The sequence below is a fragment of the Dicentrarchus labrax genome, unplaced genomic scaffold (assembly GCF_905237075.1).
Source record: "Dicentrarchus labrax unplaced genomic scaffold, dlabrax2021, whole genome shotgun sequence".
Lineage (NCBI taxonomy): Eukaryota > Metazoa > Chordata > Actinopteri > Moronidae > Dicentrarchus > Dicentrarchus labrax.
In genome coordinates, this window is record NW_026136703.1 from 17,093,752 (window position 1) to 17,115,338 (window position 21,587).

At 39.6% G+C, this 21,587-nt stretch overlaps 1 protein-coding gene across 1 annotated transcript; it reads left to right on the forward strand.

Moving 5' to 3' along the window:
• The first annotated feature begins 957 nt into the window (after positions 1-957).
• fyna (FYN proto-oncogene, Src family tyrosine kinase a) lies at positions 958-20,787 on the forward strand. The gene is made up of 12 exons (XM_051395405.1): positions 958-1,145; positions 8,756-9,012; positions 11,737-11,833; positions 12,803-12,901; positions 13,132-13,235; positions 13,588-13,737; positions 13,889-14,053; positions 14,618-14,797; positions 15,250-15,326; positions 15,709-15,862; positions 17,675-17,806; positions 19,147-20,787. Exons 2-12 carry the CDS (start codon positions 8,766-8,768, stop codon positions 19,353-19,355), a joined length of 1,614 nt encoding a protein of 537 aa, XP_051251365.1. The 5' UTR covers positions 958-1,145; positions 8,756-8,765; the 3' UTR covers positions 19,356-20,787.
• Positions 20,788-21,587: the final 800 nt, after the last annotated feature.

Below are 21,587 nucleotides of genomic sequence, written 5' to 3' on the forward strand. Positions count from 1 at the left end.
TTACATTCCTGAGCAGGATTGAATTACTGTAACTCCTTATAAGTAGCAAAAAGTAAAATATTCTAATCCGGGTGAGGGTTGTTTGTCCTTATTGTTGCAATACATGTTGCATTTTATATTCAAAATATACTCAGTGGCTGAATGTTGCTGATGTTTTCATGCAGAAGGACAGACTGTTTCCAGTTTTTATCACCTGAATATGTGATTAATTTAATTTTCTGCCTACTAATCTCTCGGGTGGGACTGCTGTTATTCATGGGCCATGGAGGACCAATTATGTATGCAGTTTTAATTCCAACGAAAAAATATATTTAAGTCGGGGCAATGCTAATCCACTTATACCACTGTGGGGAATTGTTGACAACAACAGACTAAAATAAATTTTGACTCAAAGATTTATGAATTTCTTTTGGCTCTAATTTAAAATTTAAACCTCTTTAATGTGTCTTTCTCTATATGAGGAGCTGTGTCTAAACTAAAAGTGAGCATGTGTAAAGAGAGCTCTAAACACTTAAACAAAAACAGACAATTTGCCAACCTTGCCCTGTTTTTCAGTCACTCCACAAACAAGGAGGTGTCCCACTATAAATTGTAATCTGTTATTGGAGGGAAGCGGTGTCAATCACTGCTCCGGGTCGGTGTGGAGCCGCATCAGCCGTACGCAATCACAGCTGCGTCAAGACGCACACAAACAAACCGGAAAATAAAACAGCGCCTGCAAGTCAAAATAAAAGCACGAAAGTTAGAAATCACGGACTCGGCGTCCTTAACATAATCTTACTGATACAGAATTAGTGGACTTACTTTTTAATACACTCAAAACACTAGATTGGTTTCTCTGCGTTCTTGTTTTTACCTTAAAATGACATTTTGTATTTTACTGAAAAAAGCAGCTTTATTTTGACAGGATTAACCAGAAGCTGCGTGCGTTGTTGTTGTGAACTTGACGGCTGGTCGCCATCGTCATCATCTGTACGCACGGCGGCGACAGGAGCTCCTGAATTGGCAGGGACGGGTTATCCCACCGCTATTCTCTCTCAATGCGAAGAAAAAGCACTAACAGAGAGTAGAAAAAAACATCGGCGATTCCCCCCCAACGAAAGTCCCCCTGGAAACTCCGATGGATTAATCTTGATTTTTCTGCGGTAAGCACGTTTATGGGGTTTTTTTTTCCCTTCCCTGTGTTGAATTTCAATTGGTGCACCCGCCTTGTCCCCTATTTTGCGCTGTGGACTGCGAGATGAATTCATCTCGGGAGAGAGAGAGCGAGAGAGAGAGAGAGAGAGAAAGAGAGAGCATAGGAGATAAATAACACACTGTGGGGTCGTTGTCTTCTCTCCAGTCATTCTGCAGATGTAGGCTAATGTATTTGACGGATCACTCTGCCCTCAGAAGAGGGGATCAAAACAGAGCGAGTGGTAGTGGTCTAATTGTGGATGATGTTATGCAGCGCTGTGATTGTGGAGAGGGGGCTGCAGGGATGGATGCGCTGCAGAGCAGAGCTGACCACTGAGGCCATGCACACAGATGATGAACGCCACAATGGCCTGCAGACAGCCTCCTATTGATTCACCCCAAAATAATTGTCATATGCTTCAAGCTAATTGCATTGCCACACTGTTAAATATCTAATTAAAGCTGTCCTAATCGGGTTATCTGATGTGTCTGGAGGTGCAGCCATCCATCTTGTAGGCAAACACCGGGGGGAGGATATATTAAGTGTGTGTATCTGGGAGCTAAAACCTCAGTTTTATACATGTGCAATAAGTTAAGGGAGTAGTTGTGTGTTGGTTTGTGAATATGCACTCAGCAGTCTGTGAGGATTCAGCCTGTCATTGGTCCATGAATGACTTCACAATTGGCGTGCGTGATCAGATGTGAATGAAAGGAGTAGCATATTATTATGGTTCATGGACCATGTATATTTCCCCCTCAGGCCTCTCTCTGTCCATACAGTGGAGCCTATACTGGCAGTAAGCTGCTACTTGTGACTTTAGCTTCAAAAGAAATATGTCATCACAGAGGGGAAGTCCTAATAAGGAGTTCATTGATTACTTTGGTTAAAGCAATATATCTGCTTTTACAAGTTAGTTGTTTGCCTTTTTGTGTCAGTCAATAAATATCAATCATACAGGCTGCCACTTCTGCTTATTTTCATTGAGAGCTGCAACAATTAGTTGAGTTGATCGACAGAAAACAAACAACTGAAAATGCAACTCATCTGTTAATCGTTAAAAGTTATTTTTTTAAGGCAAAATTTCCAAATTTGATGTTTTCAGCTTCTCACATGTGATGATTTGCTGCTTTTCCTTTTCTTAACATTATCGTAAACTGAACAGAAACAAGGTTTTATACTGTTGATCGGACAGAACGACACAGTTTCCTTGAGCTCAAGGAAAGTGAGAAAATAGTCAGCAGATGAATCGAATATGAAAATAATGGTTAGTTACAGCATTGTTTTCTTTATGGATTAATCTGACAGTTATTTACTCAATCAATTGAATAATCATTTGTGTCATGAAATGTCAATAAATATCCATCCTAGTGTCCCAGAGTTCTTGTTGATGTATTCAGATGTCTAGATATTCACTTCATACATCATACAAAACAGATAAAAGCAGCAAATCCTCATGTTTTGTCAATCTACCTATCAATTAACCATCTAATCGCTGCAGCTCTACAGCACTCATAGGGGCTCGTGCCTCTGTTTTGCACTTTCTATCAACCCTGAAGTGTTATTCAGTTCTACCAGAAACCTTCCATCGCTGTAGACCCACCACATCATTATTTCCAGTGGATTCTTACATTGAACATTGCCCTCCACTGGCACAAGATCTGGAAAGAAAATGTTTAAACCCCCCCCCCCAGTGCAGACTGGACTGGACAGACAGGCAGAGGCAGCGAGAATCTGCTCCTGTTTGTGGAAAAAGGTTAATGTTTTTCTAATTTGCCCTTTTCTCCCATTTGGAAAATATTCATCTACTAGGCACAGATCTCACTGACTGGATGGATGTTTACAATGGGCTCAGTGATTTAACAACATGACTGAGCATACTCAACTGTGAACATTGTGACACCAAAACACAGTTGGGCTTAAACCCACACATAGCCTACATACTGTATGGAGCTCAGCTGTGTGTTTTATAACTAGTTCATTCAGTACGTGAAGAATGCTTTGAAAGCCTTAACAGGGCATTTCATTGTGCTGATAATCTTGAGTGAAATGTGGTCATTGTCTTGTTGTTGATACACTGAATGAACTCAGTTGTCCGACACAAGCAAATATTGTAACTATTCAGAGAATGGCAGCCATAAGGAGGAGATTGTCAGAGTTGTACCAAATCAAGTAAACACAGCCACGAGTTTCATACACATTCAAATGTCACACAACTGAAAATGATCCTCTTTAAGGTCATTTCTTTGGTGATAAATAGATATAGATAGATATATGCTTTATTGTCCCCATGAGGTAATTTGATTTGGTTCAACAAAGCTAGACCCTTCAGTATACGTGGGCACACAACAACAGCAGGGAGAGGACATTAAAGAGTACGCAAAAGTGCAATACCAGAAACAAATACAAGAATACACACTTATGGTTGCTTCCGTAACCTCTTCTTATTTTAGACTCCTATTTAGAGCTTTGATTAACAGGCACCAAGGAGTTCTTAAAGCGATTCAATGTACACTGCTGAGCTCTGTATGATGAATGAACAGTGTTTCATTTCGGAGTTGAATAAGGTCAATACGAGTGCGACTTCAGTAGGAGGTGTGTGGGAGGTTTGACCTTGTTTTGTGCCATGTCAATGATCTGGGTGTAAAGGCAACCCACATTTAAATTAAACAGAGCTGCCTTGTTCCAAAATGAATCGCAAAATGATTGTACTCTGGAGAAATTTGAAAGTTCATTGGTTTCAATAATGAAAGCATTCTTAGATGTAATGACCAGTTGAACACAGTTTGTAAGTCAAATTTCAAATACACTTCTTGGGCTTAATTTTATGATCACTGAAATCGGAAAGAAATAACATCAGGTCAGCTTGTTACTGACTAAATAGCGTGTTCCCACTGGAGCTGAAACCATTCGCCCATTGTTTTAAACTATTTTGATAATCACTTAATCTTTCAGTCATTTTTCAAGCATAATTCCCTGGTTTCAACCTCTTATATGTCAGAATTTGCTGGATTAATTCATTAATCCTGAGAACAGGGCTGCAACTAACAATTTTTTTCCATTATCATTTAATCTGCTGATTGCATTTTTGGTAAATAGATTGATGTTTAATCTATGAAATGTCAGAAAGAACAGTCCAAGGTGATCAGCAGTTCAAAACCCAAACATATTTAATTAAAAATGATATAAAAAAGAGATAAGCAACAAATCCTCACATTTGAGAAGCTGTTTTTTTGATAAATAATACAGCTCTTGATAAATATTTTAACGATTGTCAGAATTGAATTAAATGTCTGTTGATGGACTAATCAATTAAGTAAATATTTCAGCTCCAGAGTGTTCTTGATTATTTCAGTCCACATGTATAATTTTTCCAGACTGTACATATGTCTGTTTCTCAAGCCTGCCTGTCTCCTGTTTAATCCATCAGTTACGCTGTGTGACCCTGACATGTCTGTCCTTTTTAATTTAGTATATTGATCTGGCAGCTTTACTATAAATGGCCGAGTATCTCATTATGGCTCCCAGCTCTCTGTGTTACAGTAGATGATTAGCACTTGTGCCTGTACAGCATCAAAATAAAGACCATCATTTCAAGAAATTAATTTCCAGTTGAGCCCAGCAGCTGTGGCTGATGTAGTAGCACTAACCCCGTCCTGTTACTCTGTTCAGATAATACTGCCGTCTTCATTTCTCTTCACTTGCTGATGTGAGGGAATCTTGCAGCGGCGTTGACAAATACTACCCAACAGATTTGGCCAGACATCAAAGTCAGATTTCAGACTGCATCTTGAGCCAATCAAGATGAGGAGAATTAATATGATACTGCTGCCTGTCTGTGTTTTCGTGTGTGAAAGTCAAGTCCCCCCCCCCCTGTTTCCCTGCCTCTGCCTTTTGCTATTAACTGTTACAACACACCACATAGCAACAAGCCTGTCCCCATCGGACCCTCCTTATCACGCCAGTGTGGTCCTCTTAGGGGCAAGCTGTTCATTTGGGTCTGAGAATAGCGTGATGAGTCTTCTTGCAGGCTGAGGTGGTCATGCGATACCCAGGCAGTGCCACGGAAAGGAACAAGCCCCGCGGCTGCATGCCATCATCTGCTTTTTTGGGGGGGGCGGAGGGGGTAGTTGTGCTGATGGTTGGGCACGGAGCAGTCTAGTATGTGGCTGTGTGTCTCACCTAAAATCATTATGTTGCAGGGCTTTGTCTTGACATTTTGATGTGATCCACAGTGTCGATTCATGCGTGTAATTGAATAACAGAGATTAGTTGTCCCTTGGATCTGAAAGCCGGTGATGAACGCTTGTGAAACTCTGCATGTTATTGTGAAAATGTGATAAATCTGCCTGTTGCTGGCGCTAAACTTGATAGATCCAGATTACTGTTTCTTAGGTCCAAAGATGGCCGAATTTTTTATAGCAACTTTAGTCACAACACAACATGATTCATATGCAAATGTTTACTAGGCGAACACTGTGCCCAAAAAACAATACCACAAAGGGAACATATGTATATAAACAATACAAGATGGCCTAGTTTCTGTGCAGCAGAATGGTTACAGATATGTTAAAGCTATGGTAGTCCCTGGCCTTTTTACTTCAAGAGCAGGAAGATTTTCATAATCCCCAAAGGCAGCACGACGACGTGAGATCTCCCCTCATTTACTCTGATCCCTCCAGGAGGGGATGCAGTGCTATTTCAATCACTGCAGTTAAAGAGAAAATGCACCAGAAAACAGACCTTACCTTTGTTATCCCAGTCAGTTCAGTTAATATGTTCTTGCTTGTGCAGTTCTCCACGAGAAGTTGTCAAAGATTTTAATACGTTACTACCCTTGTTTTCAACAAGCAGGAGGCTGGTCTGGACTGGATTTATGTGATCTATATTATTTTCTTTTAACTTGTATATATAGGTGCTGTTTTCTGACAAATGCTACCAGTTGAAAGTTAAATCAATCTGCTGTGTATATAGGGTTGCACTGATTTATTCTTGTTCTTGTTTTTAGTAACTGTTTAGTCTACAAATTGTCTATCAGATAAAATCTCAGAAAATTGATTGTGTAAATGTCTATCACAGTATCCCATAGCTCATAGTAATGTCTTTTAAAATGTTTGTTTTGGCCTCCCAAAAAGGGAAAAAACAGAATTATATTAACTTGAGCCAAAATATCCTTCATAATTTATCACTTATGGAAATATCGTCTTGCATATTTTCCTTGGCTAATCGATAAAGCTGCAGAAAGTCTCACATCGACATCATAACAGTAAAGTTCCTCATTTCTACTTTTTGGAGAGAGGCATTTCCCTTTAAATGGAAATTGTAGGTATGTTTTAAGGTGGATTTGTACTTACCTGCTATACTGTAGAGAGGGGCGCTGTAGACACCAGAAGATAGAAGATGTAGATATAAATGGTCAAGGAAAATTATTTGTTATTTTACGGATTACCATAGAATCAGCAGTCCTGCTCCTCCTTTTATTTCAGTCTGTGGTCTCAGCTTTGGTTTAGGCTTATACTGTAATGCTACCACTGGGCTTGTTTCTTTCTGGGTATTTAATGGGCTTTTATTGGCAGTAATGAATCACAATGATCTCCTTCTCTCTGCAGTGGCTCTGTTCTTCTGTTAGTTAAGCAGTGTGGGGCAAATATAGGGCTGGAGGAACTGAAAATGCCGTGCACAGGAGGGGAATTTTGCATTTGGTTGTCATGTATTCTATACTTCCCTTTACCTGAGGGGTGCAGGTAACACAGTAGAGATATGTACCTGTGTGCATCAAAAAGGTGGTTATTTCTTATTAATGCAGCCTGTTGATGGGGAAGAATAAATACACAAATGTGCAACAGCATAGGTATAAAAAACTAATGTTGCTGTTGTTTTGATGAGTGGTATTTGAACTATGATAGTGACAGTGATAATCATTTTTTTTTTTCTCTTGTACTACTAAAGAGTCTTGTTTAAGTGTAATTTTCAACTCAAGCATCAAGTCCACAGTTGAATCCATAATATAAAAAAACACTTAATTCTGGTGTCAAATTACAAATGTGATAGTATTAATACCAGCCAGAGCACTCCTCTTTTTATTTTCCATTTGTCCTAAATATTAGGCAGGTGCTTTAAAAACATGTTAAATATTAGGTTAAGATTTCAGTTTTCAGCCCCTTTACTCTGTTGCAGTACTCTCTGTGTGCAGCAAGTGACACATCTGTTTGCACTTTTTTCAGATGTAGGCATTTGGGTTGCTTGCTAGTAAATGTAAAACAGGCCTGAAGGAATTTGGTCATATACTCTGTAGCTTTCCCGGTAACCATTAAGCTTCAGTGTCCTTCATGACATGCCTCTACAAACTAGTTTCCTAGTACCAAAAAAACAGAAGTTTTTTTTTAAATCAATTATTTTGCCCAACTGATTGTTCAAACCAAAAAACTAGAAGAATTTAAAATTTGACAAGCTGGAACTGGTGAATTTTTGCTTAAAAGATGAATTGATTTTAAAAATAAATATTTAAATGTAATGAGCTGAAACTGTTGCTGCCAAAATTCTCTATGTGCTGCTGCTGGTTATTTTTATATCATACATTGCTTATTTTCACTTATCCTGGCCTCATGTTTTGTCTATATCATTTACAAAAACATTTTTCATTAGTTACAACTGTGCTGTTAGTCTGGATCTGAATCTGAAAAGTTTCCCTCTTCCTCCGTCTGCTGCAGCACTGGCGTTTGCCCCGTAGCACCACCTCTCTCCATCCACAGCGACTGTAAACAAGTGTGTTTCCAATTAGCTGTCTCCGGAGTCAGCTGGCCGCTAAAGCTGATGAAAGACAACGGTGCTGTCAGCGGTCTCTCCCTAGCCCTGTTGTACCAGCTCCATGAGCTTCCAGGGCTTAAAGGGGGGCACGGTGAACCGAAATGTGCATTAGTTTAACTAGGTCTTAAAGACGGTAAGGCTCTTTTTAATTGGCAAAACAGATCGCCTCACTCATTACAGAAACTGGTTTAGCTTTGCCTTAGTGAGGCCAAATGCTCCATCCGTCCCCCTCATGAGACTCAGTGCAGAGCCAGTGGTTTGCTGTTAAGGGTCTCCGTGCATTTTAACTCACTGCTGTGAATCTAAAGATGGGTGTTGGGCTCCTTGTAAAGAAAACAAAAATAACGTGCATGCCAACTTGTAAATGCAATGGCTGGGTGTAAATTCTTCTCACAAGTGTGGTCTTGCAATAAGATGTAAAAGTAAACCATGATAAGTGGTGCTGTTAAATCCTTTCATGCCAAGTTAAAGTGAATCTTCTCAGAATAAAGTATCTAACATCAGCGTGTACACATATTTACATCAGTGATGACATTAGCCATATGCTACCGCTCTGTCACATTATGTTCCTCTGTATAATTAGTAAGAGTTTCAAGTATCGTGTTTAATTTTGGCCTAATTGAAAGATTTTTCACAAGGCTCTGTGTAACTCTCAGAGGAAGCTCTGAAATAATGGAATATTGAATCATAATTTCCCCAATGGAGACAGCTTTTGAGCTATTATTTTACCTACATACTAATTCCATCTCTGTCTCTTCCTCTCTCCACCCACAGAAAGTAGAGAATGGGCTGTGTCCAATGTAAGGATAAAGAAGCAGCAAAACTCACTGATGACCGGGAGACCAGCCTCTCACACAACTCGGGGTACCGCTATGGGTCCGACCCCACACCGCAGCACTACCCCAGCTTCGGGGTCACCACCATCCCCAACTACAACAACTTCCACACTGGTGCCTCACAGGGGGTGACCGTGTTCGGCGGAGTCCACACGTCCTCGCAGTCTGGGACGCTTCGGTCTCGGGGTGGCACAGGTGAGGTTGAAGAAGCTCTTTTGAATTTAGTCTGAGAGTGCATGTAAGATGGTTCCAGTGGAAGGCAGCTGTTTCAAAAAACCAATAGGATTCAGTTAGTCCAGGTTTTTAAAGGCTGTAGTTGTTTTAAAAGAGACATTTTGTGATACTTTTTCATGCTAAACACTTAAAATACTTATTTAGTGCTATTGGCACAATGAAAAATCTTAACATTTTTAGACCAACATATAACACACTCTTCACTTAACTTAATACAAATACAATATTTGGGTGGTTTTGTAGCTCTTTAAAGAAATAGTTTGACATTTTGGGAAATACAAATTTTTTGGTCATCTGTCCCTCGCTCTCTGTCAGAACAGATACTCAAGGATTCAAGTTTTTTTTTACTGTCAATTACAATGCAGGGTTGTATAATGAAATGTACCAGATGTTTGCTACTCTTTTAATCAATCCTGCTGTCTATGCCGTGTTTTACTTGCGCTATACGCGTGACAGACAGCAGCTGGTTAGCTTAGCTTAGCATAAAGACTGGAAGCATCTAGCCTGGTTCTGTCTGGAGGTGACAAACTCTGCCTACCAGCACATTTTATCTCATTTGCTTCATCCATACAAAACCCCGAACTTTAAATTGCGGTTTTACAGGGCTCTATGTGCCGTATTATGTCTTGGAGCAATAACTTCCAGAACGTTACTCTGCCTGGCCAAGAAAATCTGGCTACTGGCTGTAGCTTCATGCATTTTGCAAGTTTCATGGCCACAGTAGTTTCTCCTTCACGCTTGGAAGTCTGAGCTGTTTTCAAATGGTTGCAATCTGCAAGTTCACTGCTAGATGCCACTGAATGCTGCACACTGGTCCTTTAAGACAGGGTGACATTGTGAGGGGAAAATTCTGAATTATGTCACTAAATGGGGTCAAATTACAAACAGGGCAATTAATGGAGAAATAAAATGTCAGTCTAAGTTGTAAAGCTGTACTTCTCTAAGGACCACTCACTGTCTGGCCCTCATCCAATATTCAATAAAAAAGAAGCTAATGTCAGCTGAATATGTTGACTGATCAGTATACAGTATTTGCCAAGTAACTTGTTATCACTTCAGACATATGAGATACTGTCAAACTTGGAATTTCAGATGTCAAATTCCTCCCGTATTCCAAGTAAATATGTGATTCATTCACATTTCTGCAGAAGATGTATGTCCACTGGCTGAAAGTTAATGGAAAACAGAGTGACCTAAATTATCGCTGGTACTCCGTGAGGCACATCTGACGACCATAAAGATCAGACATTGTGCTGAATAGTCCAAAAAGTGTTTCTGTGGCAGAGAAATGGGTTTTACAGTCTCTCACTTAAGATTTTAAAGATACATATGATGTGTGATGCATAAATGAACAGCATCTTCTTTCTTTGATGCCAACTACTTAGGGCTTCTTTTTTTACGCAGCTCAGATAAACACTCTGTGGAGTCAGCACCACCAGCTTGTATGAATAAGAAATTACTCCAGGAGGGCAGCACTAAGCAACATTCATATCTGAGACTTTGAAGAGAAGACTTGAGTAAAAAATAATAATAATTCAACACTCAAACAAGATGAAAACCTCATTTGACCCCCTTGTGAATACATCAACAGTGAGCAGTTCTGGTGATTGTAAGGTGTGTTTCGGAGGTCACTGCATTGTCAGAGAAATGTGCAGGGCTTTATCGCTGCATTGTAGCTCTGACTCTCCAGGGATGATTCAGATCGAATCAGAAAATGAAATCATTTTACAGTTTCAGGCTTATTAAGAGACACAGGGACTCCGGGGCCGTTCCAAATCACATCAGATAAATTTGATTGGCCTCACCATTCGTAGAGGATGCCCTGTCTGATAAGGCTTCAAGTCAGATTTGTTTTTTTGTATTTTTGTAATAATAGATTTTTTTGGATTGTTGTTTTGCCCCCTTGGGGACAGTGCAACAAGCTGTACATACACATGTACATGTTATTAGCTTATAAACCTGGTGAACGTCTTCGCAAACAGCTGCCAGTTTACACATCCGGCAAATTCAAGCAAACTGACTAATGGCCCAATAATCACTCTCCTTTCAACTCCGATTTGGTCTCCACCAACTCCCGAGGGAAATATCAGACTCTGCAGTTGTTGTTCAACAGGTAGAATATAGTGGATTTATCAGAGCAACTGTCAGTTGCAGCTAAAAACAACACTTGCAGGACTGTTTAGATTAAAGCAAAACATTAAAGTTGCAGGCTGGAAAACCAAAACAATGAGCTGAAAGACACTAAATATCTGAGCTGAGGGGAATTAGAGTTGGGTAATAACTCCTTTAATATTACATGTAGTAGTCATTTGATTCATTAATATAAAAAATATAGATAAGTGCAGCTTGAAAATGAAATAAATACATTTTGACCACATGAGGAAATTTGTTTCTTACATGCGGATCTCTGTCAGTGAGATTTTTGTAAAAATAAACATTAGATGATGTCTGGTTGAGTGAATCTGTGAACTAGTTTGACAAATAACTTTTTTATAATAAGACATCTCGCAGCAGAAGAAGAGGGCAGCGATTCTTATTGCCATTACATAACAAGCAGCCCATGTGTTTCACAGATGAACAAACCAAACAATAAAACCACAATGAAAATCCCAACATAATTCTCCATCCATACAATTCACTTCTATTAACTCTAACCACCTCATGCCTTGTTTTGTTTTTCTGCAGGGGTGACACTGTTTGTGGCTCTTTATGACTATGAGGCCCGGACTGAGGATGACCTCAGCTTCAGGAAGGGGGAGAGGTTCCAGATCCTCAACAGCACGTAAGTGTGAAAACATCTGCATGACAGCATTAAGGGTGGCGGTCGTGTTTTCCCTTTCTGTTTTTCGTCTGTTGAGAATGTCTTAATGCTACATTTGGAAATGGCAATGTTTCACGGGCGCAGACAGAAGGAACTGGTCTCTCTGTTACAGATCTGATCTGGCTTATAAAGGTTATGTTATGTGTAAAGTCTGACATATTTGTCATGTTTTAATGCTAACTTTCGGATAGTTTGCATCATAGCCTTCATAGCTTCTCATCTAAATTACAAACACGAACACACGCCTTGTCCTGCACCTTAGCTTGTTGAACAAGCCACCAAACAAACATTCACTGGGGAAAAATGCACTGCAAAGTCAGTTTGCAGGCTAGATGGCTAAATAGCTGCTCAGCTGAAGCACATTAAACAGCATGTAAGCATTCCTGCAAATATCACTTTGGTCCTGTTGGATGCTGGTATGGTCCTTACTCTTCAATACCACTGCTTACAACAGTCTTTCCATGACATGTACAGCTCAAGTTTTGTTTCTCTTATGTCACTATGGCAGCCTGCCAGCTGCTGTCAATCAAACACATATACTGACACTCCCCGCCAGCCGGCTGAGATGAAAAGGAGCATTTCTGATATTTCCCCAAATCCTTCCCTTTTCTTGCTTTTAATAAGTAAAGACTATAAACATTACATTTAAAAAACACAGTGCCATTTTTGTTGACTACAAAACAGAATAAATGTGATTTCTGTTGGATTGTGAAGAGATGATTCACTGTAGGAGCACACACACTAGAAAACACCTGCTTTTAATGTTTGTTTTGATGTGCTCTCTACTCAGCTCTCAGAGACAAGACAGCCAATAAACCTTGATCATCCTCAAATTTGTGCACGTCTGCCTAATGTGTAAATGTTTATCTTTTTCTCTGTTTAATCCAATCTGCCTCCATCCTCCATCTCTCTCTGTTCTTCTCTCCTCAGTGAGGGAGACTGGTGGGAGGCTCGTTCTCTCACTACAGGTGGAACTGGTTACATTCCCAGCAATTATGTTGCTCCAGTGGACTCCATCCAAGCTGAGGAGTGAGTGAAACTTTTTTTATACAAGCTCATATTCACACAAAGTCTCTGAGGCACCACAGCTTCATCAGCAGAGAGCGTATCATAAATATTTGAGAGCTCAGCTCACTGCCTTTTGTTAAACGTGGCATAGTGGCACGTACAGTAAAGATAAAAGACAGAATATTTGAAACAAATGTTTGAACCAGATATTACACTTCATGTTTTCATTCACTCTGTTTTTTTCCTTGCAGCTGGTATTTTGGTAAATTAGGCCGAAAGGACGCAGAGAGGCAACTGCTGTCCAACGGCAACGCCAGAGGCACTTTCCTCATCCGTGAGAGTGAAACAACCAAAGGTACTTTGATCTTTGGATGCTTTTAGAGTTAGGAAGTGAAGAAATAAATATTTAGAAACACTTAAATGTGCACTGTGACATTCAAAGCAATTTACTTATAGGCAAACTTAAACTAAAATCAGACCAACATTGCAACTTAAAATTCAAAATTCAGTTTAATATCATATTATTAACTATGTACTTGCTCCATATTCATTGCCCTAAATCCTTTGCACAATGTGCTTTATATACACTCATTAATTCATCATGCACTCCACGTGTTCTGTAATATCTTGGTCAAGACCAAGTTTTTGCTTTGATCTACTTGAATCCGTCAGTTTCGTTCTTTATCGTTGTGTTGTCGATGTTCCAGGGGCCTACTCTCTGTCCATCCAGGACTGGGATGACATCAAGGGAGACCATGTCAAACACTATAAGATTCGCAAGCTGGACAGTGGAGGCTACTACATTACCACCAGGGCTCAGTTTGAGACACTCCAGCAGCTGGTACAGCACTACTCTGGTGAGACTCTGCTTCAGTTATGAGAGGATGTAAAAGCAGGGCCTCACATAATAGATCTGCTTTCTGTCTCTTAAAATTACAATAGTATGTGGTTTTATACTACTTCAATATCATTTAAAATTCAAACTGTATGCTCGATCCATCGATCCAGCTAGGGCTGCAGGGCTGTGCTGCCGACTGATCGTGCCATGCCACAAAGGCATGCCTCGTCTGACTGACCTGTCCGTCAAAACCAAAGACGTGTGGGAGATCCCGCGGGAGTCGCTGCAGCTCATCAAACGTCTCGGCAACGGCCAGTTTGGCGAGGTCTGGATGGGTGCGTATCTTTTTGACGTTGTCTTTTGGCACAAATGAATAGTTAGACAGCTGTGAACACTGTTGTGAAACATGCTGTATGTGTTGGATCATTGAAAACTAACACCCAGCTAATGTTACCCACAGGGAGGAGTGTTTGCTGTCAGTGATTTTATTTAGGAATTTAGATGCAGGATACATCTCTGCATGATCTCAGTGTCCGTTTTGGACATCCCCTGATTTCTGATTGGATTCAGGATCTGAAAGGGTATATATGGTATTTGTTATGTCTAATTAGGTTTCTCTGACATGGCTTATCTAAACTCAGTTCAGACACATGCTGTTTTAGTTCAGTTGAGTTCAATAAAACTTAATTTGTCCCACATTGGGTTGGGAAATGCTCCATGTGTGCCGTATTTGCTGAGATCTGAACATGTTGTTGGTACCACAGACATGTATTAAATCAAATCCTATAATAGATTCTTTTTTTCTTTTCTTTTTTTCAGTTTTCAACTACAAGCATTTTGGACTGACTGTAAAATGTTGTTAGGATAGTTTAAAAAAAGTTTCAACTTCTTTTTATCAGGCACGTGGAACGGGACCACCAAGGTGGCGGTAAAGACTCTGAAGCCCGGCACCATGTCGCCCGAGTCCTTCCTGGAGGAGGCTCAGATCATGAAAAAGCTACGACATGACAAGCTGGTGCAGCTCTACGCTGTGGTGTCCGAAGAACCCATCTATATTGTCACAGAGTACATGAGCAAAGGTAGATGCTATTTTAAGCTGAAACGTAAAAAAAGACACTATGAATATTGCATACATGCATTTGTGCACACACCTACGCCGTGTGTACATAATTTATACACCTGCATGGACAGTACAGTATGTGTCCTACTTCACAGCATGACGCTTCATCACGTCCACATTCATGTACTGTAACAAGTTTATTACAGTGATACAAACACACTTGGGGTGGAACGGGAAGGATTTTGTTAAAAAAAACACAGAGCTCTTCAGTTACCACAGCAATAACTAACAAATAAAAATCTGAGCCAAGTGTAACATGTGGCAGGAATCCCAGAATTGATGTCACATTAGCTGCAACATTTTGCTTTGGTTGCTTTGATCCAAATCTGAGTTAAGATTTGGCAGCTGAAGATAACATGAGACAACAGATGCTAACTCATTTTTCATCTCTTTTTTTTTTTTTTTTTTTAGGGAGTTTGCTTGAATTCCTTAAAGATGGAGAAGGACGAGGCCTCAAACTGCCAAATCTAGTGGACATGGCAGCTCAGGTACGCTGCTGAAAACAATCCAAAATCTTGATGCTGTTGATTTGTTAGCAGAGCACTCAAAGAGCTTTAGTCACTTTAATCATCTCCAGCTGTTTTCATTTCCATCTTGATGCTATGCCAGTGTTTATAGTTTCATTTGGAAAAAGGGCAGTATTTGAAAAGTTTGAAGTTAGGTGAGTGCACATGTAAACTGCATGCAGCACATTGTTAGTTACATAAATATAAATGTTTTTTTCATTGAAGAGATACTCCTCTCTTTTGCAGCCCCACCTCATGGCTCATAAAATGGCTGTAAATCTTCGTACAAATCTTGCTTAGCACAGATTTAATCACCTTGAAACTGTTATGGGATTGACTGGAAAAAATAACTCAATTTCCCCAGGTGGCAGGAGGCATGGCATATATTGAGAGGATGAACTACATCCACAGAGACCTGCGCTCAGCCAACATCCTAGTCGGAGAAAGTCTGGTTTGTAAGATCGCTGACTTTGGTCTGGCCAGGCTCATCGAGGACAATGAATACACAGCAAGACAAGGTATGCCTACAGGGTTGGGTTAAACAAGCTTTTCATAAATGCATCACTGATTTTTTGTGTAAAATGTTCTTAGCAACTATTTGCTAGATTCAAGCTAGTGATTTACTAAATGGGGCTGCATGCACCATTGAAACTTTAAGGAATGAAAGACTAAATGTGTCAATCGAATTACTGGGAAACATCGTTTTTGAATAAATGTTATAATCTGTTTAGAAATCAGCTAATCTGGCATGATTTTAAAGTTGGTGCCAAAATGTAAACAAATATAGGCTAAAAAAACAGGGCTCAAGTTATAGTGGAAATAGTTAACAGTAGGACTTAATGAATGCATGGCAACATCACTTGCTGTTTACATCACTCACACTTTTGGACACCCTGATCGGTAGAAAATGTGATGAAGCTAGTGCTAACATAACCCACATAACTGACATACATATTACATAAGACCTGTTTTACTCATATTTTAGCAGGCCAACAGCTAACGTTAGTTTAGCCGGATGGTTAAAGCTGCAGTAGATAACATTTGTAGAAAACTTTCACTATGCAAAAACAATGATTGATTGGTTGTTTTAATTCAAGCAAATGATTCTTGCAAATTTCATTAGGGGCACTAGGAGGAGCCAGAGGAACCTCATTTCTTCACACATTATCTGCCTGCATGTATTACTGGACATAATGAAAGTTTCAGCAAATATGACAGTTGTGAAGTTATTTTTATGAATGTACTGCAGCTTTAATGTAGCTTCTGATTTAATGTTAAATATTTAGTAACAACCAATCTCTACTTAATAACTAGTTGTGTAAAGTTTTCAGTGATTTGGTTATGTGTGAATTTCCACCTAGACTAGTTATAACATAACAACCTACAAACATCTGCATCAACTGTCTTTAAACACTTTAAAGAGAGCACTTTTAATTCAGTGCTCCCAGTCTGGAAATATATGTTTTTTTACAGGACTTGTTGGAATATAGATTAACTTATGATTTGAGTATGTATCTGTTGTCTGACTTTAATTTTTGTGTAGTATTCTCTTAGTCCCCAACCACAGCATCTTCTAAAAAACCTCATTGTCAGAGGAAAAAGTTGTTCCATTTAGCGAATTCCAAGACACATTGTACACACACACACACACACACACACACACACACACACACACACACACACACACACACACACGCCCAAACACTACTTTTCAGAATAAGTACAGTAACTGAGCAGGAATTTATCTTAGTGACACCAGTGGAAAACCGAAGCACATGTGGTTACAGCATGGCACAAAGACAACAGTATATCCATTTAAGGGCACAGTGAGGGTTTAAGCACAGTGAGGGTTTAAGCACAGCTCACGTTATACACAAATTCTGTCACTGTGTATCTAGTTGGAGGGATGAAGGGTATGTAGCCATAGCCTGAGAAAAAAAAAACATTGTTCTTGCCTGACTGTGTTGGCAGCCTTGAACTACACCAGGAGGACTTCCAGACTTAGAGTTAGTCACTCTGTCAACATGTTCAGTCACTCATTTGTTAGCGATTTAAACGTTTACTTGTTCAACTTGCCAAGTGCACACTGAGACGGAGAGAGATAATGGAATTGTTCAGTTTTTTTTCCCCCTGGTGGGATGTTATCATGTCCTCATGTCTCTGCACTAATGAAAAATGAAAAAAAAAAAAAACACACAGAAGAGACTGGCCTACTTACTCCTGCTTGAATTGCAACATTGAAATCACGAAAATGTTGCGGCAGTTTGAGAAAGTTTTGAAAATTAAAAATAGCACGTCTGAATCCTTTTTTTTTTTTTTTTTTTTCCCAGGTGCAAAGTTTCCAATAAAGTGGACTGCTCCTGAGGCCGCACTCTACGGGAAATTCACCATCAAGTCAGACGTGTGGTCGTTTGGCATCCTGCTGACAGAGCTGGTGACCAAGGGCAGAGTCCCCTATCCAGGTAAGTGTGTTCAGCTCTGTGGATGTAATCACCTCTGTTCCAGGTCATTGCTTGTATTTGATTAATGCAGAGTGTGTGAGAGCATTGGAGTCTGCTGAGACACTAGCCATGGTTCTGTATGCTAAAAAAAGAGCAGCATGTTGCATAATGTACATTAGATTGTGCATAATGCAGAGCAATGTTCCCAGACTACTGTGTGAACATGTGAAATGCATTCCTGTTCATTTGCATACACATTTTGACAGCATATTTTAGGCATTTAAATGAGTGAGCCATCCAAGTGTCCAGAGTGAGTTACAGAATAACAGAAAAGAAGAAAATGCTTAAGTTCTTGAACTAAATAAATGATTATAAATAAAATAGCAGGGGTGGAAAATAACAATTACCGGTAGTACCCTTATTGCTGTATTCGAGTAGTTTTACTTGCACTTATACTTGCACTGTTAAAAATCAGTGATTCAACTTTGCTTTAAAGGCCTTGCACACCCACGCAGCTGTTTCAATTACTCTGGCTGAATAAACCTCTAGTTAAGTGGAAGTTTGGTGAAGCTATGATGGCAAAATCCATGATTTTATCAAACTCTATGTACTACAAAATCACAATAACAGTGTAATTTGTTCCGCTTTAACAGTCACTGATCAGTCAAGCACACGCAATCCTGAGAGGAGCTCAGGCAACACAAATGAAAACACCTACCGTATAGCTGTGTAGGGGCTATAAGTAGAAGGGAAGTAATCCTTATACTCAACTAGGGCTGCAACCAACAACTATTTTCCTAATCGATTAATGTGCAGGTTATTTTTTCGTTTTGTCAATAAAATATCAGAAAATAGTGGGAAAATACCTCTTAAAATCAGATGTCTGAAGAAAGGCCAACATTTTGTCGTAATTGTAATATTAAGGATAGAAAATATCAGCATACATGTCAGCCATTAAACAAGTAATTCCAACTTGTGTTTGTTTTATGTTTCAGTAAAACATTTCAGACAGTATTTTGTGGTCAGATTTTTTTTAAACCCTCAAATATTGATCTTATCATTTAGTTGAGCTGTACTTCTAATTTGAGTCCAATCTGTCACTAAGCATGAAAGTTCAGTCTTTTTTTTTTTAGCTTACATTATTTGGGTTACATTCTGCATTCTGCTTCTTTTGTTTTCTTTGCTGCTAAATAATATTAAATGTCATAACATTGTTTCTGTGAATGTAGAAACCTTATATAGTTATAGAAACAAAACTGAATGAGCTCATGAAGGAGGCAGTCAAAATGAGACAGTGATGTGGGCTTACTATTGGGTTTTCAGCCACAGTTGCCTTCACTTCTCTGCGTTCCTCCCTCCAGGCATGAACAACCGTGAGGTGTTGGAGCAGGTGGAGCGAGGCTACCGGATGCCGTGCCCGCAGGACTGCCCCACGTCCCTGCACGAGCTCATGGTGCAGTGCTGGAAGAAAGACCCGGAGGAGAGGCCCACCTTTGAGTATCTGCAGGCCTTTTTGGAGGACTACTTCACTGCCACTGAGCCTCAGTACCAGCCGGGGGATAATCTCTGAGCACGCTGCCTTTCATCTCATGTCATTTCACTGGCATTCCACTAGAGGGAGCCAGACTCCACCTGTTCTCTCTCTCTTTCTCATCCTGTGGCTGTGACGATCTTAAAAGCTCATCGACTGACTTCTTGACTTCCAAGCTTCATACAAACAGGGACGGTGCAGCTCTGACAGGATACTGACTATCAAATCAATTCAAAGGATGGTTTGGAGGAGGGAGGGGGGCGCTGAGATGACTGAAGAGTTAAAAAAATGACTGCCAGGGATGAACGAGATGAGTTGTGTTGTGTAACTTGTACGTAGTGTAAATATAAATTGCTTGTTTACTTATCTCTGTTCTGTTTCATTTTATATTACTTTTGATATTTTGGAAATGTGTGGATTTTTTTTTTAATCCAAGGTCTAAGTAATTTCAGATTTACGGCTCGTAGAGAAACGTGTGAGGCTCACAGTTGGTAACAAATCGTGACATAATAATTGTAGGAATGGTAATAGTTAGACATCGTGGAGTATCTCGGAAGGTTTTTCTGGAAGTCCACTGACCTTTTTTACGAGGTTAATATAACAATACTGTTCTCCTCTTCTCAAGGAACTTAGATGTACTATAACACCTGTTCTTGCCTTTTCATGTTTAGTAATATTCTTATAATGTAAGGGAATGCCTTCATGCTTTCTACACACTAACTTAGTGCATCATGGACTCTTCCACCCAAACTTGTATGCCATCTGCACTAATATTAAGTGCATTCATCGCATTTCAGCTTCAGCCAATGATTTTTAGATCGGCTTAAAGTAACTTTTAGTTCCTGCTTCTTGTAGTTGAAAAGGAGGCTGACTTCCTCTCCAACTGCAACCATTGTTTGGCTGACTGCTTATTATACTGGCAATATTTTAAAATGTATGTTGCATTATTGTATGGCAGCAGGCTGTGTAAGAAATTCTGCATCGTCTTTTCGCTTCAGCAGCCAAACAAACAAACAAACTGCCACTCACATGATGGGAAATGAAGGATGCATACCTGTCTTTGTCCCTCCATAATGTGTTTCCGGGGAGATAACATGTTGTTTACGAGACCAAACATGTTTATTTCTTTGTATTATTTTGCTTAACATTTCAGCCAGTCTTATGTGACGTTAAGATTACATAATTATGTGATATTTCCAGGGAAAGCTGTAGCTCTGGATGACATTTTATCATCATGAGTATCCAACTTCTCTCTGTGGGGGAGAAGGTGCATTCCAGGACTAGACACCATTTCTATGTGTATTTAAGTTTCTTTCACGGGTGGAAAAGTGAGCAAAAAGTAGTTTTTGAATCACTTTGTTTTACCCTAATTCTGTAGATATACAGAAAATGTTTTTGGTCTCTGCATTATTTATTGTCTCTGTCTGTTACTTGTACACAACTGGTTTTGAAATAAACAATCTTGCCATCATCGTCCTGTGGACTTCCATACAATTGACACTGAACACACACATCAGTAACTTCTGGTGTGAGATCTTACCTGATTGTTAAATTCCTTCCTCCAGAAAACACACCAGGCTTCTTTTTTTCTAACACCAGGGGAAAACTGACATCGGAAATCAATCACTTAAAAGTGAATGGACTCTTAACCTTGGTGTTTGCGACAGTGACTCATTGTGGTTTTCCCTCAGGCTGAATTCAACACCAACATGACTGAACTCAGGATATATGCAAATCACATAGTTGGTCCCCGCGGCGCCGTATAGGAAGAAAAAGTTAGGACAATTCCAAGGGTCCATGACTGACAGTGGCCCCAAAAAATAGGTAAAAACTAATATAATACAATTAATGATCTCTTTGTTTTTACTTGTTTTTGGCAGTAAAAGTTAAATATCCCCACTGACCAAAAAGTAAACATCCATATTGACCGACCACCCCCATGTATCTGCATGAAATGGTTTGGTCCTGCACTTTTCAGTGACGGTGTTAATTGCAGTCAGTAGATGTGCCAGAACTACAGTGATCACAATGTTAACTAGTAAATCAAAATCTGGTTTTCAAAAAAGGAAAGAGAGAAAAGAGAGAGAGGAAAGACAAAGGAAAGGATGTCAAACTGTAACCCAGTTTTTCACCAAGAAAGGTGGTAGCCTATAGTCTGTGAGTGGTATTAACCTGTTGGCTTAATGTCCATAGTGAAATAAGATATCTAGCTACAGACTAGTGTCAGCCTACATTTAATCACCATTTAATCAGTTCAGGGAAACGTTTAGC